General features: G+C 33.9%; 1 protein-coding gene across 4 annotated transcripts in view; it reads left to right on the top strand.

Annotated features, from left to right (window-relative positions):
* The window catches only part of SI (sucrase-isomaltase), a 106230-nt gene extending 102863 nt beyond the window's left edge, over positions 1-3367 (top strand). For all 4 annotated transcript variants that reach the window (XM_027584973.2, XM_027584972.2, XM_027584975.1 and 1 more), the window contains one exon: positions 2762-3367. In XM_027584973.2, the coding sequence (XP_027440774.2) occupies positions 2762-2830 (69 nt within the window). In that variant the 3' untranslated portion in view covers positions 2831-3367. The remainder of the gene's footprint in view (positions 1-2761) is intronic.
* Positions 3368-26615: the final 23248 nt, after the last annotated feature.

Raw genomic sequence — 26615 nt, 5'->3', positions numbered from 1 at the left:
AGGCTATGTCTCTACTACTTTAAAATTGTGTGTGTGTGTGTACCTGTTAGTGTTTATAGCTTGATAAAAATAACTAGCTCTTAATCAACCAGTCACTTCAGATACTTTACTTACAAAACAGCTGGTTGCTTGACTGACTTTAACTTAAAAAATTAATAATTATGTCTTGGACCACAGTCTTAGGTCCTCATAGATTTTAGAAATGTGAGAGGTGAACAGCACCTGAAAGGTCATTCCATCCAGTTGAAACTTAATAGGTGTCCTATTGTTACTGCTGTTTTGTAGGCAAGTGTTATTTCCCCTTTAATATAGAATATATATGTCTTAATTACTATTTTGGCATCAGAATGCTTTTATTTCTTTAAATTATATCAAGGTTGGGAAGTTAAAGTTTTGTATACTTAATGTCCTTCCTTGGTAAAATAAAAGTTGATAACTCAGTGCCTCACCCCCATTTTTCTTCTTTTTAAAATTTCACCAGTTTATAAAATTGCAAGGTAGGGTGCCTGGGTGGCTCAGTTGGTTAAGCGACTGCCTTCGGCTCAGGTCATGATCCCGGAGTCCTGGGATCGAGTCCCACATCAGGCTCCCTGCTCAGCAGGGAGTCTGCTTCTCCCTCTGACCCTCTTCTCTCTCTCTCAAATAAATAAATAAAATCTTTAAAAAAAAATAAATAAATAAAAAAAATAAAATTGCAAGGTAAGGGAATCACTGATTTAGTCCAGTGGTCTCATATGGCAGACCAAGAAACTGAATCCTTCAAAGGGAAATAATTAATTCTCCAGGAATTGATAGTCAATGGTTTTTGATCACAATTAGCAATCAATGTTTTTGAACTGCTCAAGTTTAATCAGATTAAAAAGAATAATTTGCTATATATATTTTCTTGCTCTTTATTTAGTACTACATTGGTAAAAATAAAGCTCCTAACTTTTACTACAAAAATAAACTGAATACAGTCAGGTGAACAACGTTAAATAAGATATTTTAACATATCAAATATTATTTCAAGTTCATTTTGACCAGATACTTGGTATAAAAACATATCATTTATAGAAAAAAGCTCATTCCACTGCTTCCAAACTAATTTACAAAGAATTTTAAGTATTAAGAAATTTTTACGATATTTTATTACCTCAGTGAGTCCAAAAGAAGTTATTAATTTTAACTACTAACAGTTGAGTAGTTCCTTCTTAAATTCATTAAATAAAACAAATATTTATGAGCACCTAGAGTTCCCAACCTTTATAGATATATGCTAAAAGTAGGAAGTGGTCGATTTCTTTATCCTGGTTGCCCTTCTCCATCGCTGTGGGAATTACATGCAAAGCATGATTTAATTGCTCGATCGATACAAGATTTTATTTACTTACGAGAGAGAGAGAGAGAGAGCATGACAGGGGGAGGGGCAGCGGGAGAGGGACAAGAAGACTCCCCACTGAGCAGGGAGCCTGACACTGGGCTCTATCCCAGGACCTGGGATCATGACCTGAGCTGAAGCCAGATGCTTAACCAAATGAGCCACCCAGGTGCCCCTCTACTGATAGAATTTTTAAAACATTTTCCTAGCAACAATCATGTTTTGTTGCCTTATGTACAGGCATTAAAAGTTAACTGATGTACTTGTTGCTTTTCACTTTTGATATAAAGGAACTAGGTTAGGTTTTGGTGTAAGAGGGGTCAGTTACAAATCTGGTTAATATGTATTTTTAAAAATTATTTAACTTTTACTTTTTCAACTCTTCTACTCTACAGTGTGGGAAATAAATCCTAGAATGTTGTGCTTTAGTGAAGAGTATATTTTATAAAGTCCCTAAGTGTCTGGTATTCAGTAAGGAATGGAATGTTGATTCTCTTCCTTTTCTCTTGCATATTTGATAATTGAAACAAAATCTTCTGAGCTAAGGCACAGAAAGTCATGTGAGGGGCGCCTGGGTGGCTCAGTCATTAAGTGTCTGCCTTCGGCTCAGGTCATGATCCCAGGGCCCTGGTATGGAGCCCCGCCATTAGGCTTCCTGCTCAGCGGGAAGCCTGCTTCTCCCTCTCCTGCTCCCCTGGCTTGTGTTCCCTCTCTTGCTGTGGGTCTCTCTGTCAAATAAATAAATAAAATCTTAAAAAGAAAAGAAAAGAAAAGAAAATCATGTGAGTGCTTCGGAGAAAAAGCAATGGTAAAGTCTAATGAAATCATCATATCATAAAAATATTACAGATGATTGACTACAGCTGCTCAATTAGTCACCTCCACAATTAGTCCCTACATGGTCTAATTGAGATTCTGTCCAGTGAAAGAAAGTAACACAACAAAATTGAAATTTTTGGCAATAAATTCAGCATCCTAAAGCATTTTGGGACTGATACAAAAGAAAACATATTTCCAGTCTAATTTTTGTGTATAAATGTGCCCTAGTATTTGAGGGCAGGAAGCATAGAGATTTATGTAATGCGGTTATAAATAATTCCATGTTTAGGAATATGAAGAAAGAATAAAATAATAGAAATCAAGAAAATTGGTTGATAGTTTTAGTTTTCACAGTCTTTTAACAACCATTCCACCTCTTTAGGATTTATTTTTATCTGTATAATGAGTGGGTTGGGTGAGATTATTACTGAAATAGTTGTGAACGCTCTGGAATAAAAATTCATCAAAAAGAGAGAAACAAAGACTATTCCGTAACTTAGAATTTATATACGGAAATAATCTTTGTTAAAAAAACAACACTGTTCTGATTAAACAATAATTACCATTTTACTTTCTTTTTAGATACTAATTATTGATCTGAGAGTGGATAATGTTACTCTAGATGAACCAATACAAATCATCTGGTCATGAGCTCACCATCAACTCCAGTTGTCAAAGGGAAATTAACACCTGGATTTAAGTTTCACTGTATTTATAGTTTTCTCTTTTTGATGGTTTCTTATATTGTATAAAATATGAATTTCATAACATCTATCTAAAGTTATTCTACAGTGTACAATAATATTAATACTAATTTTATTATATTAATGTGTTCTGAATCCAATTTTTTAACATATCGAGCAGGATATAAATGGTTCTAGTTAACTTGCTAAGTATCAGCCAAAACTACAAACTAGTTACTAAATATATATGTGTGTAACTAAGACATAATTAAAACAGGTAATTTTTTAAATGAATTTTTTGTGTAATTGTATACAATATTTTCTTCAATGTTTAGTAAATTTGTCATGTCACAATAGTTGTCATCAGATTTAATTCTTAGTATGTACATTTAGTTAAAAAACAGAAAATAAAATGTATATAAGTATAGAAAGTATACATTTTTCTTTATTTTCCAAAAGGAAACTGTCCTAGTTTAGGTTGCTCTAACAAATTGTCAGAGACTGAGTAGCCTGGGCAATAAACATTTATTTGCCATTGTTCTGGAGGCTTGGGAGTCTGAATAAGGTGCCAGCAGATTTGGTGTCTGGGAAGGACCTTCTTCCTGGTTTTGCAGATGGCCATCTTCCCCTTGTTTCTTACATGGTGAAGAGAAGAAAGAAAAGAAGCTCCCTGTTTTCTCTTCTTACAGACAAGAATCCCACTCATGGGGGTTCACCCTCATGACCTAATTACCTCCCAAAGGTGTCATCTCCAAATGCTAGTATACTGGAGATGAGGAGCTCAGCCAAAGAATTTTGGAGGGACTTAAGCATTCAGTCCATAGCAGAAATTCAGATTTCTTTCTTAGCTTTGCTAAAAAATATTATTTTTTAAATTATATTAAATATTAAATATTTAAGTTACTAAATTAGAGAAAATATATGTATATATTTTTAAAGATTTTATTTACTTATTTGAGAGCGAGAATGAGATAGAGAGAGAGAGAGAGCACGAGAGGGAAGAGGGTCGGAGGGAGAAGCAGACTCCCTGCTGAGCAGGGAGCCCAATGCGGGACTCGATCCTGGGACTCCAGGATCATGACCTGAGCCGAAGTCGGTTGCTTAACCAACTGAGCCACCCAGGAGACCTAGAGAAAATATATTAAAGTTTATTCTATTTACTTGGCTGAATAAAACATTCTAGCACATTCATGTAGGTTGGAAGACTCTAAATCATGGTCTAAAATAGTATTCATTAGTATTTTTAACACTTAGGTTTCTTCAAACTTACTTAAGTAATATCTGTAACTTGATATTTTTTCTAATTAAAATTTAAAATATTGTTATAATGGAATCCTTAAGACAACTCATAACTCAGAATACAAGGACTGGTGAAACAATAATAAAGATAATAATGGTTATTATTAAAAAAAGAAGAAATAGGGTGCCTGGGTGGCTCAGTTGGTTAAGCGACTGCCTTCCGCTCAGGTCATGATCCTGGAGTCCCAGGATCGAGTCCCACATCGGGCTCCCTGCTTGGCGGGGAGTCTGCTTCTCCCTCTGGCCCTATCCCCTCTCATGCTCTCTATCTCATTCTCTCTCTCAAATAAATAAATAAAATCTTTAAAAAAAAGAAGAAGAAATAACAAGTGTTGAGGATGTGGAGAAAAGAGAACACTTGTGCTCTTTTGGTGGGAATGTAAATTGGTGTAGTCACTATGTAAAACAGTATAGAGGTTCCTCAAAAAAATAAAAATAAAACTATCATAAGATACAGCAATTCTATTTCTGGGTATTTATCTGAAGAAAAGAAAAAATATTAACTCAAAAAATATATACACTCCATGTTCATTGTAGCCCTATTTACAATAGCCAGGATATGGAAACAATTTATGTGTCAATTGATGGATTAATGGATAAAGAAATTGTGATATATATACACACAACAGCCATTATTCAACCATAAAAAAAGAATGAAATCTTATTTGCCATTTGTGGCAACATGGTTGGACCTCGACGACATTATACTAAATAAAATAAATCATACAGAGAAAGACAAGTACAATATAATGTCTTCTATGTGGTCCTTAAAAACAAACAAACACACAAAAAACAAGTTCACAGATGTAGTGAGCAGATTGATGGTTGCCAGAGGTGGGGGAGAACTGGGAGATAAGAAAAATGGGAGAAGAGGGTCAAAGATTAAAGAGAAGAAAAGAAAAAAGAAAAGAAAAGAATAGAAAAGAAAAATGTTAGAATACTGTTACTGTTGGGGTGCCTGGGTGGCTCAGTCAGTTAAGCGTCTGCTTTCGGCTCAGGTCATGATCCCAGGGTCCTGGGATGGAGCCCCGCATCGGGCTTCCCGCTCTGCAGGAGGCCTGCTTCTCCCTCTCCCACTCCCCCTGCTTGTGTTCCCTCTCTCACTGTGTCTCTTTCTGTCAAATAAATAAATAAAATCTTTAAAAAAAAAAAGAATATTGTTACTATGGAATATTTAAGACAATTCATAACTCAGAATACAAGGACCAGGGAGAACAATAATAATGATAATAATGGCAATAATAATGATAACAACAATAAAAGTAAATTAAGTTTATTGCTAAGAAATATTATAGAAATTGAAGAGAATTTACAAACAGATTATAAATTATAAAATCAGTTGCTGGCAAGGAATCCAGTCACCAAAGAGGGGATTATAAATAAGCATAGCCATTTTTGAATGGCAATCATGAAGTATTCAGTAAAATTAAGTTTATGTATCCCCTTTGACTCAAAGTTCCAATCTTGAGATACTTTAAAAGAGGTGAACAAAGAGGTACATCCAAGCATATTTGCTGCTTTTTGTTGAAAAGAAAAAAAAAATCATCATTGACAGCTGTCAGCTTGGAGTTGGTTTGGCTCTAAAAATTAAGCCATGATAATTTTCTACTGAAAATAAACCTTTTCCCAGACACTAAACCACAGTGGAGCAAGACAAAAACAAGACTACTCCATCATCATTTTTGAGGACAGGAAACAATAAAAACACTCTCTAGGGGCACCTGGGTGGCTCAGTCGTTAAGCGTCTGCCTTCAGCTCAGGTCATGATCTCAGGGTCCTGGGATCGAGCCCCACATCGGGCTCCCTGCTCTGCTAGAAGCCTGCTTCTCCTTCTCCCACTCCCCATGCTTGTGTTTCCTCTCTCACTGTGTCTCTCTCTGTCAAATAAATAAAATCTTAAAAAAAAAAAAACACTCTCTAAATCACAAAAATACCCAACACCTGCTTCTCTGGACCAATATGATTGATTTGCTTTTTTTTTTTTTTAATCAATTGCAGCTGTAGTCCTATTCCATTCCTTCCACCTCCTAGAGAAAAAAAAAATACAGTAATATAAAAGGCATCACTTTTGACTCTGGTAGCAAAGAAGTGGAGATAGTGTCTGTCCTAGTGGAGTTCTTAATGACAATCCTCTTTACGGATCCTAAGTCACTTTTTGTAAGAAGAAATTTTGGTCCCATGATGAAACCAGGCAAAGTATGTTAGTTTTAAATATAAAGCTAACTTGTAATGTAACTGTTCCTGCAGCAATTGTTTAGTTCTCAATGTCATATTTCATATATAAGAGTGTGGAGGCTTCCAAGTACACATTTTAAGCGGGAATGGTTAGTTACTTGTAGCCGTTCACATAAAAATGAGATGCCTATACTTGCCTCTTCTAAACACCTGAGACCATCCATGGCTCCGTTCTGTACCACTGCTGTTTCACCTTATAATATCCTCCAAAGACACTAACTTCCTCTTGTCTAGGCAAGGAAGAACTAATTTACTCTGGGGAACTTCAGGATATCAAAACAACTTTTCCCACATTAGTTTTCTATTGCTTTGTAACGAATTATCACAAATCTAGCAGTTTAAAAGAATTCAATTTTATAATTTCATAGTTTCCAAGAGTCAGGAGATGGGTCCTGGGGTTAGTTGGCTCCTCTGCTCAGGTCTCACAAGGCTGAAATCAAAATGTTGGCTGGGTTATGTTCTCATCCTGAGACTAGACTGAGAAAGAATTTACTTCCAAGCTCACTTAGGTTGTTGGCAAAATTCATTTTCTTGCATCAGTAGGACTGAGAAGCTGCTTTCTTGGTGGTGGCCAGCTACAGGCTGCCCTTAGCTTCTAGATATTAACCTCACTTCCCAGGGGCCGCCCACAGTTCCTTATGTATGCTTCCTTTACATTGCCACTTAGTGCAGCAAGGAGAATTTCTGGAGGAAGTCTGCTAGTAAAGGTGGAGTCTTGTGTGACATATCATAATCACAGAAATTATGTCTCATCAACTTGCCATAGTCCATTGATTAGAATAAATGACATGCCCTGTCCAAACTCAAGGGTAGGAAATTACACAAAGGTGTGAATTCTAGAAGGTGATGCTTATGGGAGTCATCTGAAATTCTGCCTGCTACATTCCTAAACTCGTCCATGTGCCAAACAGAATGCTATCAAACTGAGAGAAATAAGAATCCAGTAAGGATTTAAAAACCATACACTAAACACAAGTATGTCTGTACCCAACAAACTATATTAAGCACTATAATAATTAATTAACAAGTATTTACGCAGCACTGATTACACATAAAACTGTATAAGACATCATGTTGGCATTTAGAACCAATTTTCAGGTGGAGATAGAAACTTAACATGTACTGACAATCAGTTCCTTATTCCTTAGAAAACCAGCACATATTATCAACACTGAAAAAAATGTTCAAAATGAGTGTTCTGCAATTAAAAACTGTTTCACTGAATATATAATATGTTCAAATTATGATTCTTTATCTACTTAAAGTAACTTTACTTGCTTTATGTTCTTGCCAGTGAGGTAATATACAAAATACAGAGAAATATAGACTAATGATTTAGAAATGTAGCCCCCAACAGAGCCCTAACATTTCCGTAAAGCCTCCAGATAAATAGAGAAAGATTTAGCAGGCTAAATCTTCTACTCCACCCACATTTCATCCATATTAGCTCCGGTTTATGTGACTTGTGCATTTGGTTACCCAATGAACATAAAATTGTGAGTCGAACAAATGAGTTTATTTTTTTAATTTATTTTTTTTTAAACAGATGATTTTAAATTCGGCTTCCAACATTTAATGGTGTCACATGTAGTTGGTGGTATCTGATGCATAATCTTGGGTATCTTCATTGTTCATAAGTAGTGACTAATGGCTGTGTTTCAAAACATACAAGATATTTTATAAAGTAGAAAATACAGGACATTCACTATCTTCCTTAGTGATTCAAAAAATCAATGTTGTAAATCTGATTTAAGGAGCTAAGAAGATTAATTTTGATTACATGAAGGAGACTTACTTTGTAGTGATCCGAAATAAAATGACCAATATGTTAAAAAGCCTTATATTTTATATTTCAAATCCCTCTCCAGTCTGTTATCTCCCCTCTATTCTTGTTCAGGTCCCCATTGTTTCTAATCTGAAAACGTTTTTTTAGAGCTTCCTAAATATCTCTTCTTGCTTCTCCTCTCATCTCCTCCAATCTTTCCCAATTACCACACAATACAGTAAAAATCTAAACTACAAATATCATTTTACTTTCCTGATCACACTTCTTCAGTGATTCCCCTCAGATAAAATCCAAAACTCTTAACTGTCATATGCAAGTTTCAAACTGAAAGGTTAAATAAAATGTAAAGTTCTACTAAAGAACATGACAAAAATTAAATGTTTTGGAAAGAAATACCTTTTTTTGATAAAGAGGTTTAATTTTATCTTAATCTCTCATACTCATTGTGTTTCTTCCCCCCTCACTACCTAGAATGCTGCTTCTTTCTGCCTTATTTTCTTAACAAATTCCTGTTATGTTATAGTTAAGCTTCACTGTCAAATTAATGGGCATGATTTTCTAACTCCTTGAAGCAAAATTAGTTCTCTCTCCCTCAATGTTCCCATAGTACTTTCTGTATCACATTAATTTGAAATCGAAATTGGCTATTTATATCTTCCAAGTAGATTATGGGTTTTTGAGGCCAAAGAACTGGGATTGCCTCCCATCTTCCCCTGTCTAACTCATTACATAGTAGTGGGTGCTAATAAATGTGTTGAATAAAGGCAAAAAAAAAAAAAAAAAGGAAGTAAAAATATTATTAAGCTCTTAATAGTTGAATGGTAGAGAAGATAAACAAATAATCTATTAAGGTTTTTCCTATGTCCAGGATCAGAAAAGAAGAGAAGATACCGAAGATTATATATGATGCCTTACTTTTTTCGAGATCCAGAAAATTGCCTATAAAAAAGACAAAGGTTTAAAAAACGAAAATATAAAAGAGCAGTCTTGTGCCATTTTCCCAACTACAGTATCATAAAACCTCAGAGTGAAGAAAAGGATATTTTATACTGTGAGATAAGGAAAAAAGAAAGAAAAATTCCTGACACCATACCCACTGGGAATTTGGGGAGGAAACTGATTTTCAGCAAAGGCCCAACATGAGGGATGGGAAGCTGTAGACTTGCAAAGCAAAGATCCGGCTTGCACTCCTGAGATTCTTTTAGTTTCTGAGTAATAAAACTGTCCCACTCTGATTGACTTATTTCACTCAGCATAACACCCACCAGTTCCATCCACGTCGTTGCAAATGGCAAGATCTCATTCCTTTTGATGGCTGCATAATATTCCATTGTGTATATATACCACATCTTCTTTATCCATTCATCTGTCGATGGGCATCTTGGCTCTTTCCACAGTTTGGCTATGGTGGACATTGCTGCTATAAACTGAGGGTTCTAGAGGGGAGGGGGGTAGGGGGATGGGTTAGCCTGGTGATGGGCATTGAGGAGGGCACGTTCTGCATGGAGCACTGGGTGTTATGAACAAACAATGAATCATGGAACACTGCACCAAAAACTAATGATGTAATATATGGTGATTAACATAACAATAAAAAAATTAAAAAAAAAAAAAAAAACTGTCCCACTGTGCCCAGTGACACAATTGAAAGGAAACTCAATCCGAGACTTCTATGTAGAGACATCAGTACCAGAGCCAATGGAAGGAACCGCTGTGGTAAGGAGACAAAGACACAAAGGAGACTCATGTGTCGGCAAAAGCTGAGGGGTCTTCAGGACTTGAAACAGATGAAAGAGAATGTACATATCAGCAAGCAAGCTATTCTGTCCTTGAATAACCACTATTTGCTTATGTCTAGGGGAGAGAATAAAGAGCAATCCATAATAAATCCTTATTTTCTGAGATGAAATTTGCATATTTCTTACATGATAAATATTGGAGATTGAAAGAATATTAATAATAAATTATTGAAATCTATTGATTTTCAATGTATATCATCTTTGCAAATGTTAATACATTTTATAACAGCTTTATTGAGATATCATTCACAAACCATAAAATTCATTAAAGTGTAGAAGTCAGTAGTTTTTACTATGTAGTCACACAATTGGGCAGCCATCACCAGTATCTAATTTTAGGTTGTTTTTTCATCCCCCAAATTCTCCCTACACATTAGCATCCACACTTCATTCTACCCTTCCTCCCCCTGGCAACCACTGATCTACTTGCTGTCTATGGATTTATTCATTCTGGACATTTTATATAAATAGAATCATACAGTACATAATCTTTTGTGACTGGATTGTTTTCACTTCGTATAATGTTTTCAAGGTTCATTTAGGTTTTAACATATATCAGCAATTTACTCCCTTTTATTAATGAATAATATTCGATTTTATGGATATACTACATTTGTTTATCTATCCTTCAATTGACAGACATTTGAATTAGTTCCACTTGTTGGCTCTCATGAGTAATGCTACTATAATAAAGGCATACAGATTTGTGTACAAGACATGTTTTCATACTCATATATACCTAAGAATGCAATTGCTAAGTCATATGGTAACTCTATGATTAGCATTTTGAGAAACCTCAAAACTTTTCCAAAGTCGTTGAACCATTTTACATTCCTACCAGCAGTATATGAGGGTTTCAATTTCTTCCTATCCTCACTTGGACTTGATACAATCTTTTTGATTATAGCCATCTTGGGGTGGTGTAAAGTAGTACCTTACTTTGGTTTTGCATGCAAAATGATAAATGATGTTGAGCATCTTTTCATGTGCTTATTGGCCATTTGTACATCTTTGGAGAAAGTCTAGGTGACTTATGTGACTGTATGCACATATGTGCACGAAAGTATATAAAGTATTAATACAAGTGAAGTGTGAATAAGTAGCCCCACTAGTAGGTGGGCAATTGATTTTTTATTTAGGTGAAAGTACAGTTCAAAAAAAAATGTTAATCTTCTTAACAAATGGTTTTGGAACAATTGCCAACCACATTTATCCAATTTATCTGTTGGATCAAATTTGAAAATTAACTCAAAGTAGTTTTTAGATCTATATATAAAAACTAAAACCTGTTAATTGTCTAGAAGAAAACACAGGAGAAAACTTTGTCACCTTGTATTAGCCTAATATTTGTTGATATAACATAAAAAGCACAATATATCACAGAAAAAAAATTGACAAATTTCTTTTTATGAAGATATAATAGCTTCTGCCCTGCTAAAGATACTGTGTAGAGAATGCAAAGACAAACTACTGACTGAGAGAAAATATTTAGAAATTATGTATCTGATATAGAACTTTTATCCAAATATATTTAAAGGACTCTTGAAACACAATAATAATAATAAAATAAACATGCTGATTAAACAATGGACAAAAAGGGGTCCCTGGGTGGCTCAGTCAGTTAAACGACCGACTCCTGATTTTGGCTCAGGTCATGATCTCAGAGTCATGAGATTGAGCGCCACATCTAGCTCCATACTGGGCATGGAGACTTCTTGGGATTCTTTCTCTCCTTCTCCCTCTGCACCTCCCTACCCCCCACTCACTCACTTTCTCTAAATAAATAAATAAACAAACAAACAAACAAACAAAAATCTTCAGCAATGTCTCATCAAAGGGTGTATATGGATGGCGAATAAGCACTTTTAAAGATGCCCAACATGTTTAAAAAAAAAAAAGATGCCCAACATCATTAGTCATCAGGGAAATGCAATTAAAACCACAATGAAATACCATGACACACTTACTAGAATGACAAAATTTAAAACTGACAACATCAAATGCAGACAAGAATGAAGAGCAACCACAACTCTGAAACATTGCTGTTGAGAAAGTAAAATGGTATAGACACTTTGGAAAGCAGTTTGGAGTTCTTTAAAAGTTAAGTATTCACCTATCATGTGACCCAGCAATCTTACTCTTATATATTTACCCAAATTAAATTAAGACTTGTGTCCACAAAAAGCTTATATGGAAAAGTTACAGTGACTTTATTCATAATTGCCAAAGTCTGAAGAGTATCCAAATATACCTCAACTACAGGATGCATAAATAAATTATATGTATCCCAAAAAAGAAATAAATGACTAAGACTTGTTAAATCATAGAAGAAACTCTAGTGCATTATACTAAGTATAGGAACTTAAACAAATTCATATTATTTGAAATTCTGTTAAAGCAAAGCTGAAGCAAATGTCAGACCAGAGTTGTCAGGTACATGAGGTGGGGGAAGGATGAAGAGACACAGAGAATTAGTTTGGGGCAATGAAATTGTTCTATATCCTTATTTTGGTGACAGTTACAATGAGGTATGTATTTCTGAGAAGTTACAAATGCATACTTAAAAGGGTAAATTTTACCACAAAAAATAAAGAATCCATATACAAAAGTAAATATACAATATGAAAGCAAGTATATAAAGATTAAAAAGCAGGCAAAACCAATCAATTGATGATAGAGGCCATGATAGTGGTAACCTTTGTGGGGATTGCGACCAGAAGGGCATAAATATGGTTTCTGGGTGCTGGTAATGTTCTTTTGCTTAGTCAGGTTTTAGTTCCAAAGGTGACTTAATTTTGTGGAAATTATTTTAGTTCTACATTTAGCTTTATATTTTGTATTTTTATACGTACGTGTCGATAGTTTACTTTAAAAATTGAAGGAGTTCACAGATGAGACAATTAGAAACATGTTTGATGGTTTTGATTTAGTTCCTATATTTTATTTTTTAAAGAATATTTAATTAATTAGTTTATTTATTTAGAAAGCGAGAGTGTGAGCAGGGGGAGGAGCAAAAGGAGAGGGAGAGAGAGAATCTCCAGCAGACTCTTCACTGAGCGTAAAGCCCCACACAAGGCTCGATCTCATAACCCCAAGATCATGGCTTGAGCCTAAATCAAGAGTCAGACACCCCACCGATTGAGCCGCATGGGCACCCCCCTATATTTTGTTTCTTAGAGAAGTCTCTGTCTTATGTGAAAAAGGCTTGATCCATAATCCTACATAATCAGAACTGTTCTATCTAGGATAAGGAATATTTTACAGCAATAACTATAGAATACAGATATACATACAATAAAACATGCAATACAATCCCGGCAGAGCTTCTTTTTATAAATTAATTGTTCCAAATATGTCAGTGTTTTCGTTAATAGTCTTCTGCTGGTCTCTTTCATGATTCTCACACTTGATGATCTTACTCACTCTTTTGGTTTTAGTATCCTCTCCATGAGATCAACTACCGCATCTGGGAGCACACATTTTTCTGTTCAGTCCCAAACTCAAATTTCCATCTGCCTTTGGGGTATATTTTTTTAATTCAGTTTTATATAGTAATATGTCTTGAAAATCAAAAAACATAATTTGTGAAATTACTCTCAAATACCCAGCACTAACTATTCATTTCCCCTCCAAGCAATGTATTAGCTTTTTTTTTTAAATAAACCATTGTGGATATTTTATATAGAGAGAAGCACATTTGTTTATATACTCTTTACCCACCTCTACCACCTCTTAAGTTATGTAAGTGGTCAGCCTGGTAGGTACTTTGCTCTTCTCAAACTCACGCAGTTAAAATTTGAACACATAACATATGTAACTCACAACATGAGTATTGGAAAGATGTTTACAGGACAAAAAGCATATACATTCCCACATTTTCCCCCAAAAGTCCCCCTTCCTAACTTATTTTCATTGAATGGGTCACAGTTCTGTACTCAGATATTTGAAAACATTGACACCATTTTTTATTTCTCTATAATCTCTTCCACCTCACCCTTCCAGGCTTGTCTATTTTTTTTTTTCTTTTGCGCCACAGTGTTTGCCAGTCTTGTCCCTTCTTTGCAATAACTATCACCTAATGAAGATCCTCATTACCTCAAACTCTATATTATTAAAATACTTCTTTTGTAGTCTGTCTGCCTTCAATCTCTCCATCCTGTAATCTACCCAGGACACCACTTAAGAAAAATTATTCCCAAATGTCACTTTCATGATTCCTGTTTCCTTCTCAGCATATTTGACAGTTTTTGCATTTTTTCCCAACAGAATTAAAGTCAATATTGTTAGCCTATCCTGAAAGATTTTTTGCAATCCGAGAAACTGTGGCATAGGAAGTTAAGGACTGTTGCTGTGAAGTCAGAATTCTTGTTTTAGCGTTGATATTACACAATACTAGATGTATGATCATAGGCTATATTAATAGTTAAAACATTTACTTTGTATGAGATACTTTATAAATCTTAAATTTTTCTCCATTAGCATTTAATAGGTACATATTATCATCCTAATTTTGTAAATGAGGAAAGTAAGGAACAGAAAGTTAAGTAACTTGCCCAAGTTCATATATCTAGTAAATATTGGAGATAAAATCCATCTGACTCTAGATACCACACTTTATATCTATACATTGTATAGCCTTGGTTAAAGTTAGCAATTCTCATTTTCCTCTGCTTACTAATGACTTCTATGTTCCAACTTCTCTCTACATTTATTGGTTTCAATCCCAAAGAAAAAATGGTGTTGCCCACTGGTTTGTTTATTTGTTGCTATGTGAAAAATCACCCCAACATCTTGTGATTGAAAAAAAAAAAACAATTTTAGTATCTTTAACAGTTTTATGAGCCTGCATTGGGTGTGTCGTGTGGTACATCAGATATAGGTGGGAACATGAGTCATATGAAGGCTCGATTGCTGAGAAATCCAAGATGACACCTTCACTTACATGTGGTGTCTCATTGTTCGTCCTCATGGCCTCTCTTTATAATTGAGTTGCTTGGATTTCCTATGTGGAAGCTCAGACGTCCAAGGGGTAGAAGTAATACAATTAGTAAAAACAGTCACAGACCAGATTTAAGGAGTTGAAAGAATATACTCTTTCCATGTTGGAATGGCAAATTGTTAAGCTACCAGATCTGTGAGTTTTATATTCCTTCCTCCAGCTTCTCCTTTTTGTTCTTTGCCTCACTGCTAGCACTGATAATCTTCATTGCCTTCTCAGTATTAATTTTACTGGGATTTATATTTAGGAGAAATTATATAGGGCATTATATATATTAAGATTCCACTATTAGCAAATTAATTTGTACTCTAATTATCTATCAGTAATCTCCTTACATAATTTGAGGTTAAAAACATTAGAATGACACACACACAAAGTAAAAGAGGCCATGATATGGAAATTAAATCTGAGCTTTGTAAATACTGTGCACATTTCTGTTTCCTCTGATTGTCCTTCATACACAACATGAAATTAAGTTATATCTCATGTATTTTCCTCTGATTACCAGGTCACTCAAATGGCAAGTTTTCATGTGACATAAATAGAAATAGTTGTTGGTAAGTAGATGGACTAGGAAAAAACAGATGGGATTTTTAATAAGTAAAAAAAAGAGACAATGGTTTTTGCTTGTTTGCTTGCATAGATTTCAGAAAGTTGTGCTAGGTGAGGAGAAATCCAAGAATAAGGGAGGGGCAAACTAATCAGTATTATACTCTGTGGGGAACAAAATATGTTTAACTTAGTCTATGTGAAGTTAATGTTTTTACTTATATCAAAGATGTGAGAGCAGATGAACACTGCACACTGAGGACTCTCCCTTGGAGTTCTTTTGGTTCAGCTAGTAGGAAATCTTGAGACTCATCTTCTGAGCAGGCGACAAATTGCTGAGGAGATTGAGGTGCTTTTATATTTGGGTCAATTAAATTTTTTATGGATGCATGTTTCAAAATTAATATTATTAATTATCTTATTTGCCCATGTATGTTCTGTTATATCTTTAGTGTTCTCTCAAAATTTAAATATTTTTCTCCTTATATTTTCTTTTAATGAAATTGTACTTCCTACTCCAAGTCCTTAATTAAAGTTTGAAAAATTGTTTGAAATGTGTTCTTTAATAAAACGGTTTTCCTTCTGCTTCTTGTTTGTTTTTATAGCTCCTTCTCATATTCTTAGATATTTCAATAATTCTAGAAATTCTCTAAATAGCTGGATATAGGTTTGTTCCTTTTTAAACTCGACATATTGCATAGGACCTGAAATTATCAGCTTTTCAATCAAGTAATTATTCCCTTAGTCACTCAGGCTTTCACATTTTATTCCTGCCTTATGTTCCTGCCAAATGCCTGGTTAAGCTTTTCCTCCTATGACATATGTTATTCATGCTCTTTAATGCCAATTTAGTAAGTATTTTAAGGTTCTTTGATGTAGCTTTCTGTTTACTATGGGGATGCATATTGGTTTACTTTTGATATGAATATTAACAGTATGTAGTGACTAACACTTTACTTTAAAAATGAGACTGCAATAAAATAGGTTAACTGCCAAATTAGCTCTTCATCTACTCCTTCTTATTTCAAAATATGACCCCACCACTCTTCCAGTAGTTCTTGCCAAATTTGGGGGTCATCTTTGACAGTGACTTCTCCTTTATATCTCAGATCTAATGTGTCACCAAATCCTGTCAATTCTATGTCCTAAATCTTTCTTGACTCTCTCTCCCGCTCTTCATGTCCCTTGCTACCATCATAGTACAAGCCATTGTTCATGCTTATCTGGAACACCTTAATAGCTCACTAACTACTCCATCTTCTTCAATTTCCTCAATTCCTGCCCTCTCCCTCTCTATTCTCTAGGTAGAAGTCAAAGTGATTTTTAATAAAACGCAAATACAGTTATAGTACCACAATGCTTACCTATCATTACCTTCCCTTTACTCTTAGGGTAGAAATAAACCCTTAACATGAGCCTGGGAGTCTTTCTGATTTGGTATCTATTTAGTTCTCCATACTTGTGTCAAGTTCTCCTTGACTCTCCCTGCTCCAATTATACTCACCTTCTTTGTGTTCCTAGAAATCCCAAGCTTCTTCCCACTTGAGACTTTTGAACATACTCTTCCCTTTGGACATATCCTGTTCTCCAGGTAACAGCACGTCTAGCTTCCTCACGTTTTCCAGATCTTTGCCAAACATCAGCCTCTCAGTGACTTTGTACCACACCCTCTTTGGATCCCTCTTCCATGGTTCATCTTCAGCACTTATTGCCATAAGACACACTCTATATATATATATATATATATATTTTTATATATCCATGTATTACCTGGCCTCCCTGACCCAGAATGGGAGCTCTTAGAGAGCAGGGCTTGCTTATGTGTTCATTGCCTTATCCCTTACTCCTAGAAGGTTGCCTGCCAGTGAGTAGGCACTCAATAAATGGTTTTGGAGGAATTAGCTGATCTTATTTAACTCCCCCCGACAATACTCAAAGTTTATATTTTTACCTCTATTTTTAAAATGAGGACGCTGACTGATAAAGTCAGGCAGCAGGAAAGTGACAGAATAAGGATTAGAATCTTAGCTGTTTGGCTACTAAACATTCTGATTTGATGTCCTCATATGTACTTGCATGAATCAGGAAAATCAAGTGTTTCCCCTAACAAAGTGATTATTTTACATGGCCATTCCTGGGGCACTCCGTTTGCCTGTTTCTATCCATTTTAAATTATGTATCTTAAAAGGAAACAGAAACCAGTGTTATTTACCTTGGCACTGATGGGTTTCTACATTTAATTAGTCATGTATGAGGTAAAATTTAACTGACCTGAGGAGCATTCTTACCCCTGAAACATCAAAATACAGGAAATATTTGCATTTGACACACTGAAAATATGGATGCTTCCTTTTTCAGTTCAACACATCCTAATAGGTGTAAATTGGTTTAAAATTGGATTCAGAAATGTGTTTTATTTCTTCAAATATTGTGAACTTTTAAAATAGATTTTTCTTTAACAGAAACAAAATTTTCCTTGCTAGGAATTATGTTATGAAATGAAAACTTTGGAAATTTCATGCTACATTCTGTATTTATAATACTGAAATCCCTACAAAACACTGCCACAGACAGCTACCATCATGAGAATTACCACAGCAAATGCATTATTTTTTGGAAAAAGTTGCTATATTTGCCCAAGCATAAGACCACAAAAATCAGATAGTCATCCAGTTAAAAATTGGATTATCTGAGTAGTCCCGATGTAATCACAAGGATCCTTATGAGTAGAAGAGGGACGCAGAAGAGAGTGATGTGATTGGCCATTTTTGGCTTTGAAGATGGAAGGGGGGCTCAAAACAAGAAATACATGCAATTTTTGGAAGGTGAAAAAAGTAAGAAAACTTATTTCCCCTGAAGCCTCCAGAAAGAATGAAGATCTGCTGACAAATTGATTTTAGCTGGTAAGGCTCATTTCAGACCTCTGAGCTCCAGAACCGTAAGGTAATAAATTTTTGTCATTTTAATACTCTAAGTTTAAGTTTGTAATAATTTGTTACAGCAGCTGTAAAGAACTAATACACTGATATTTAAGGTGTAGCCTCAAATGACACTCAGAACTGTTGTTTTCATATATAGAACTTTCGAATATATGTGCAATATTTTAGAATAGAAATGCTAATAATGTATATATCTAGAGTTTAGTCTGTAACTTTGACTCAGGAAGATGTCTAATCACTGCCAGCAGAATCCTGCATGTACTTTCTGAAGATGTCCATGCATCAGCCTATAACTGTCACTGTGGAATAATGACTTCTCTCCTGGATTTTGTATCAAATACAAACTCTTCTAACAGGGATTCTTTGACAACAAAGTCTGGTAAATGTTTACAGACCTGATGACCCTGTGGTGAGAGTTTAGAAAGAAAGGAGTGGAATTGAATATCAATAAGCATTATTGGGAATATTAGCTGTATGACTCTGGGCAAATAATGTAATTATTTTCATCTGTAAAGAGGGGATAATAATAATATCTACTTTGTATATTTGGATGGATTAAAGAAAATGATCCTTAGAAATAATTTCAAGGAAATCTGATACACAGAAAGAGCTTAATATAGCTTAGCTATTCTTGTTTTAATTTCGGAAGAAAATATTAAAATAATAACACCTGCAAGAGTGGGCATGGATTTAAATTCTGATTATTGTGTCACTTATTAGTTCTAGACATTTGCTAAATTAATCCTCTAGCCTTTCTTTTCGTCAGCTATAAGATGTAGACCCATTCACCTATGAGATAACACATGGTTGGCACATTAAGTGATCAATATATTGAGGTCAATGTTATCAATAATTATTATCACAAATAATATATTTAAAATGAATACACATCTTCTGATTAGACAAATTAATTTGTTTTTTCCATCAATAAGTGAAAGCTGAATAGAAACGTATGAAATGTAAAATAGGACATGTGATTACCTTTTAAGCCTAGCTTTATCTTGAGAAGGAACATTAAAAGAAATAATTAATGAAGAACATTTTTCTTCCTACCCCCTTTTCAATAAGAAAACTATCTCATATTGAACTCAATTGATTTGGAACCTGGGCTTCCTACTGCATTTAGTGCATGATAAAATCATACAATAAAGGAAATCATCTTTAGAATGCCTCTATAATAGAAAGGGTTTTTGTTTTTTTTAGTTGTCTGTTTTTCAAGTAAATACACTGCATTGCCATTTTTAAAATTAAGCAAAGGATAAAATTAGAGAGTAAAATTTTAAGTTATCCAAATCACACCCCAAACCCCAAAATGACTGTAATTTACATTTGATAACCACCATTCTAGAAATCTCAATATTTATATGTACAGAGAGACCCCAAAAACAGTTTTTTATAGAATGTTTAATTTTCGGTGTTACTATTGCAACATCAAAACTCCAATAGCTTTTATATCCTATTTTCTGTTCTTACACATTTTATAATTAGTACTATCTTAGAAAAATGTATAATCTTGTAATTATAGGAGTTACCACACTACAGTTTTATTTGAAATTGTCATTTTAAATGATTATGTTTAGATTGTCATTAAGAAGGTGTTAGAAAAGATAAGATTGTATTCTTTTATTCTATGAAAAGAAAAAAATCTCACTTTAACTTTGATTTTACCTTCAAATGACCAAAAGACTACAGTTTTCCTAGCACAACATGTTGTGTGTGTGTGTGTGTGTGTGTGTGTGTGTGTATGGTATTTTCAGAGAGGGTTTTTTTTATAGACAATAAATTTTTATTCCTAATTGAGATTTAATATTATTTTTTTTCAGAGAAAGGTTTTAAAAATTCTTATCTTTATTAAGAACCAAACATTTGTAAGCCTATTGCCAGGATTCAAATTTCCAAATTTTATACATCCAATCTATCAACGTAATCTTTAGTTAATACCCTTCAGCCTCACATTTAGATTAATGAGGGAGCAGACACACATGTATAAGAGGGAAACTGCATTGAATTTTTAATGCTGTGTCATAAGCTAAGCTCAATTCCCAGATAAATGTCTCCTTTTCACATATAAGACTTCCAGCATGTGTATGATTGAATTTATTCTACTTGAAAGTTGCAAATTACCATGTCATAGACTTTCCCAGTCATTCATGAATTGTCTGAACCAAGAATGAAAATGAAAGTTTTTATGACATTTCATTACAGATATTTATATTTGTATTTCTGGCTTGATTTCAAGAAGTTGCCTTGAATTATTTAAAGAAAGCTATAACTCTGACTTTTCAGAATGCTTGAGAAAAATAAATTCACTTTTAGTGACTTGATAAAAATCTTTCTCTTGAGTTTGCAACACTGCTGGGCAGTTTCTGGTTCTTGGATAGTTCAAGGCAGCATTCACTTGTGGCTACACGTAATGATTTCTCTGAATCAACAGGGGCAAAGTGGCTAACTTTCTTCTTACTAGAGATCTCAAAAAATGTGCATTTAAATTTTAGGAATATGAACCATCAGGTAAATTTATTATTGTGCTTGAGAATAAAGTCTGCTAGCTCTGAGATTAATAATATCTGGATGTTTTGAATTTTTATAAACCGCTTTGACATAGTTGCTCTGCATTTTACTTTGCAGAAATGAGAATTTCAGTGGTGTAAAGAATTGCAGCACACAGATGTTCAATTGCCAGGAGCTGAGCATCAAAAGGAAGAGTAGCAGTGGAGAAAAGCTGGCTCAGCAAACGTTTATGTGATTTTCTTGTGTGGCTTGATAACTGGGAAGATGGTAGTACCATCAACTGAAATACTGAGATGATGAAGTAAGAAAACAGGGGGGGAATTCCAGAGTATAGAGGAAGAGTTGTTGGGCAGATAAGTCCACAGGCATTTGCTAAAATTAGCAAACTTTTTTCTTTTTTTTTTTTGGATGTGCAAGAAGGATAGAATCAGGTAGAAAGTAATCAAGCATCTTGCCCAAAGTCCTTCAGCTATAGGAGGTGAAGTTAAATATTCAAACTCACCTTTTCCTAGCTCAAATGTCGGCATCTTATCCAGTATATTGGTTAAAATCATGTGTGTAAATGAAATAACCATTAAAGGGCATGTAACATAAAGAAAACAATAAGATAAAGATAGAACTCTGGAAAAGATGAACATTTAACATTCGGAAAAGGAAAAGAAATTTTGGAAGATCATTTAGGATAAGTCTGGGTGATATTAAAAAAACAGAGGCAGTGATCTCCTGAAGTCAAAGAAAGTAAACAATCTCAAGTTGAAATGAGAAAAAGTCATCAGAGAGGTGTAGGAAACAAGAAAACAAAACATTTTATATGACTTCAATAATGAAATGATATAGTGTGAAAAAAATAATAAGTGGACTGAGAACTAAACATGCAATCTAGTTCTAGGAGGATCACTAACTTCTCTGAGTCTCAGCATTTTCAAACCCCAAATGAGCAGTTTATAGACAAAAACACTCTGGTCATTCTTATCAAATTTATAATAACCCAGGAAGAATTCAAGATATCTCTTTAGGGAAAGTAGAAATTTTATATTTAATTTTTAAGGAATAGGAAAACTGCTAAAATATATGAGTAACTATCTTAACTTCAAATTTGAGCTATTTTATAGCCAATCCCAGATTGTTAACATCTTCTTTTACTTTGTGTAGTTAACTTATTTCAATATAAATATACCATTTGCACTGTTTACCCAATAAAAAAAAAGAAAAGAAAATTTAAAGAAATTCTAATGAAGAAAAAGGAAAAATAACTGAAATTTTCAGAGGCAGACTCTATTTTATTTTTGTTGGTTTGTTTGCTTAGGTGATTTCTTTCCTCTGGTTATTATGTTAGCAATATTTGCTCCCATGAGGTTTGATTTTGTTCTATATAACAAATGCTTACTAGAAATAGATATAGGTCTTATAGGTTTATAAAATTTCAATAGTATTGAGTAAACTGCCAGTTAGCAAACACGGAGTAATAATTAGGTTACTCATTCATATTGAAAAATGATTGAAAATCAAAACGGTTATCCCATGGTGGGGGTGTTATTTCAGTATCTGTCATGTTTAAGATAAGGTTTTACAATAACATTAACTTATAATCATTGCATATATGGTTCCTTATGTGCAGTGAAATCTTATATAGAGCTGAGTTAGATATATAGGGTCTATTTCTTAAAATAGTTAAAGGCCCAAAATATCTTTTTCTTATTTTTTCATTCTGTAGTAAAATGCAATTGTTTTCAATTTTTGATTCTAAAATATATGGGATTAATTATCTAACCTAATATAGCTACAGAATTGATAAATAATGATTAATCACAATACTTGTTTTAGGAGATGATCTTAGAAAAAAAATGGAAAAATTCTATGCATAAATTATTTATGGTAATTAACATTTTTATTAGCATATGAAATGTACTATGAAATCCTGAAATATTAAAACCTATATAAATTAGTTTTCCCAGCAATTTTCAAACTTACATGTCCATCAAATCTATTTTCCAAAACATCTTTTAACATACAGTGGGATTATTGTTCCAAATAATATAATTAGTAGAATATTAGTATAGTCCCCTTAGAATTTACTTATTCTCTCTAGATTTGGGTTGTACCATACCAATTTTGTGGAGGCAAGGTGACCTATTTTCTGAAATTCTTATTTTTATTTCCTAGATTACACAAATTATTTTCATAGCCAAATTTGATTAGCTTTACAATTATGATTTCCTATAAGAAACAATTATATCATGATTCAGAGTGTTATTTTCTAAACTGATCATAACATATTTCAGTAAAAATATTATGATTTTCCAATTTTACAAATATAAAGCTAAGACTTCTCATTTTAGAGTAACATGGCAAACTATTAGAAGACTTCAAATTATCGTCGATTTTTTTCATTGCCATTGAATACTAGACAGTGCTTTCCATCTGTTACTTTATTCTGATTCTTTGAATATTGTTATGGGAATCTGTTACAGTAAGATATCTATGAAGAGTCATATGCCCTGGGCAGATGTGTATATTCCTCAGTATTGCTTCTTTATTCAACAAGAGAAAAAATGGATTTTATATGATTAAACATTTTCTGTAAACTTTAGGATTTCAGAGAGGAATGAGTATGTTATCTTACATCTATGACATGTGTTTGATTACAGGATATTTTAACCAAGTTATTTCTTTTTTCTTTCCTTCTCCCTCTATAAGGAGCACATCTCCAAAGCAATATCCCTTACAGGACACATTAACAAAGCAAAGGGTGAAGGGGGAGAAAGAAGTAGGCCCTGACTTGGGGTTTAATCCCAGGACCTTGGGATCACGGCCTGAGCTGAAGGCAGACGCTTAACCGACTGAGCCACCCAGGCACCCCAACTTAGTAAAATATGTCTTAACATAGAATCATATTGGTTTAGGTACTTCTTAAACAAACTGAAACATTCTTTTGGGTTATGGGAAAAAAAATGTGAGTTGGCAAATACAACTGCATTGTTCTTGAAAACAATATACATGGGTTTTAATTTAATTCAAAAATTTAGTTTAATTTTCTGTAATGTAATAGCATTGTTTAGGAACTGTCAATTCTAACTATTCTGTCTCATAGCCATGGAAAATTGTGTACTGTTTTATGTTCAGAAATTGTGTGTGTGTACGCTTGTACGTGAGCTTAGGTGCTACTGAAATTACTTATAGATGAACTATGTTGAAGAACTCTACATGGAACCTCTGTGAAAGTGTACAAGACTAGTTTTATTTCTACATTGTTTACTTATCGAGACTAGAAGATAAAACTAATGAAGAGTTTAGAAACTGGTTATAAACACAGAGGATTTGGCTTTATGAATCCTAAGTCATATAATGCTAATGACTCAAAGCCCTCTGAGAAAGAAATATGTTGAATAGACATGGTGCAGTCTAAATTATGATAATAAGGAACCATATCATTGAGTACACTTAACAAGGAGACAGATCTTTAGTTTATCTTGAAATGATAATTCATAAACTCATCTATAAACATTTACAAATTCTATTCTTCCTCACTTTCTACAAATCTAAAACAGTTATTTCCAGAGAAAAAACCCATCTTGTTGATGAGGGTCCTAAAATATCAATACTTATAAACATTTACAAATAGAGGGAAAGAACTAGAAATATGATACCAGGTATATTGATTATTGTTTATGTATACTGAGTATAGAAGAAAACAGGAAGATCGATGTAGAGTCAGATAATTATTTGTTAAAGTAAGGAGAACTAAAACTAAGTATTCTGGAAGAAAATGAAGAAAAAATTCAAAGGAAATTTTAGGTTTAGAACAGTATGTATAAAAACTGAAGTAGTGAACACAGACTAAAATGAGTTCAGAACTAACATTAAATGACACATGGGGACTCAATAAACACCAAATGAATGAATCAATTAACATATGATAGTAACTTCTCATAATTTTAGCAAAAGAAAAAGGATTATAAAGATGCACACAAGAAAGAACTAAATATAGAACCCTCCCATCTTAATTATTGATTTGTATGAGAAGAAAGAAAGATATAAAGTAGAAAAACAAGAAATTTGGGATAGTCATTAGAGAGCAATATAAAAATAATTCATACATTGTAATGTCAATTTACAAATGAAGATAAAGTGAATTTGGTGGCATAAAATTGAGATGGGAGATAAAATTGAGGGCATTAAAATTTCAGCTAAGACATTTTTACAAAGAAACCCTATGCACGTTGATAAACTATAATTTACAGTATGCTTAAAATAGGATGTTAAGGATAATGCACGGGCACCATACACAACATTTCAAATAGAAATGACACTTTTAGAATTTTCCAGGCAAGAGGGAATTCTCACTCAAAATAAAGTTGTGATAAAGAAGAGATTGTGAGATGTCAATCCATGATGACAAGCCAAAGCTGGGTAGAAATTGAAGTTGGAAAAGGCACAAGCCATGTGGTAAAGAGAAATGTCCAACTGAGCCTGTTTTTAAGGGACATAAAACTTACATGATTGTTGAACTAGCAATACCATTTCTAAAAATTCATCATAAGAATATGAAGCAAATAAATTTTTTGAAAGATTTTATTTATTTATTTATTTTGACAGAGAGAGACACAGCGAGAGAGGGAACACAAGCAGGGGGAATGGGAGAGGGAGAAGCAGGTTCCCTGCAGAGCAGGGAGCCCGATGCGTGGCTCGATCCCAGGACCCTGGGATCATGACCTGAGCCAATGGCAGACGCTTAACGACTGAACCACCCAGGCGCCCCGCAAATAAATTTTTAAAAGATTTTATTTATTTATTAGAGAAAGAGAGAGAGAGACACGGGGGATAAATGAGCAGGCGGGGGGGCAGAGGGAGAGGGAGAGAGAAAATCTGGAGCCGACTGCGCTGAGCATGGAGCCTAACGCAGGGCTCAATCTCACCACCCTGAGAACAAACCTGAGCTAAAACCAAGAGTCCCCTGCTTAACTGACTGAGCCACCCAGGCACCCCTGAAGCAAATAAATTTTATGTAATATTTATCAATGTTAAAAAAGATAGTAATATCTAAAGATATTTAGAGTTTAGAAAAACTCACAAATACTATGTGTACAATAATTAAAACTCATTTATTTGAATAAATTCTGGAATGAAAATAAAACATTTAACTTAAGTAAGCATACATATATAGGCAGATTTATTAGATTGACAGAAATATATAAACTATTTTGAGCTGAACTATGTTTGAAGGGTTTAAGCATTTTTAGGTTAAATGTGTCACATGCTTATTACAATAAAAATTGAGCAAAGAGCAATAAAATGTAAGGCCATCTATAATTCTTTCATATAGACATAACCACACTGTAAGTAGTGATAGTTTTGTTTTTCTTTACATCTTGTGCACAGCCACTAGAAACATCCTATCGTGTTGTTTTTTTTTAATTTACAATATAATGATTATTTTTCATCATCATTAACATTTTGATATTTAGTGACTGCATATTTTTTAATCATTCCCTTCTTAATCAAAATTTGAATTGTGTCCATTGTTTTGATCCTTCCCATGTTGCAAAACATCCTATTTTATCCTGAAATGGCAAGTTGGTAGTCCGAGGAATCTTGCTACAAATATGAAACCTTGTCTAAAAAGAATAGATGAGGGG

The sequence above is a fragment of the Zalophus californianus genome, chromosome 1 (genome assembly GCF_009762305.2).
Source record: "Zalophus californianus isolate mZalCal1 chromosome 1, mZalCal1.pri.v2, whole genome shotgun sequence".
Taxonomy (NCBI): Eukaryota; Metazoa; Chordata; class Mammalia; order Carnivora; family Otariidae; genus Zalophus; species Zalophus californianus.
Note: the sequence above shows the minus strand (reverse complement) of the source record. Positions and strands in the feature narration are given on the sequence as shown.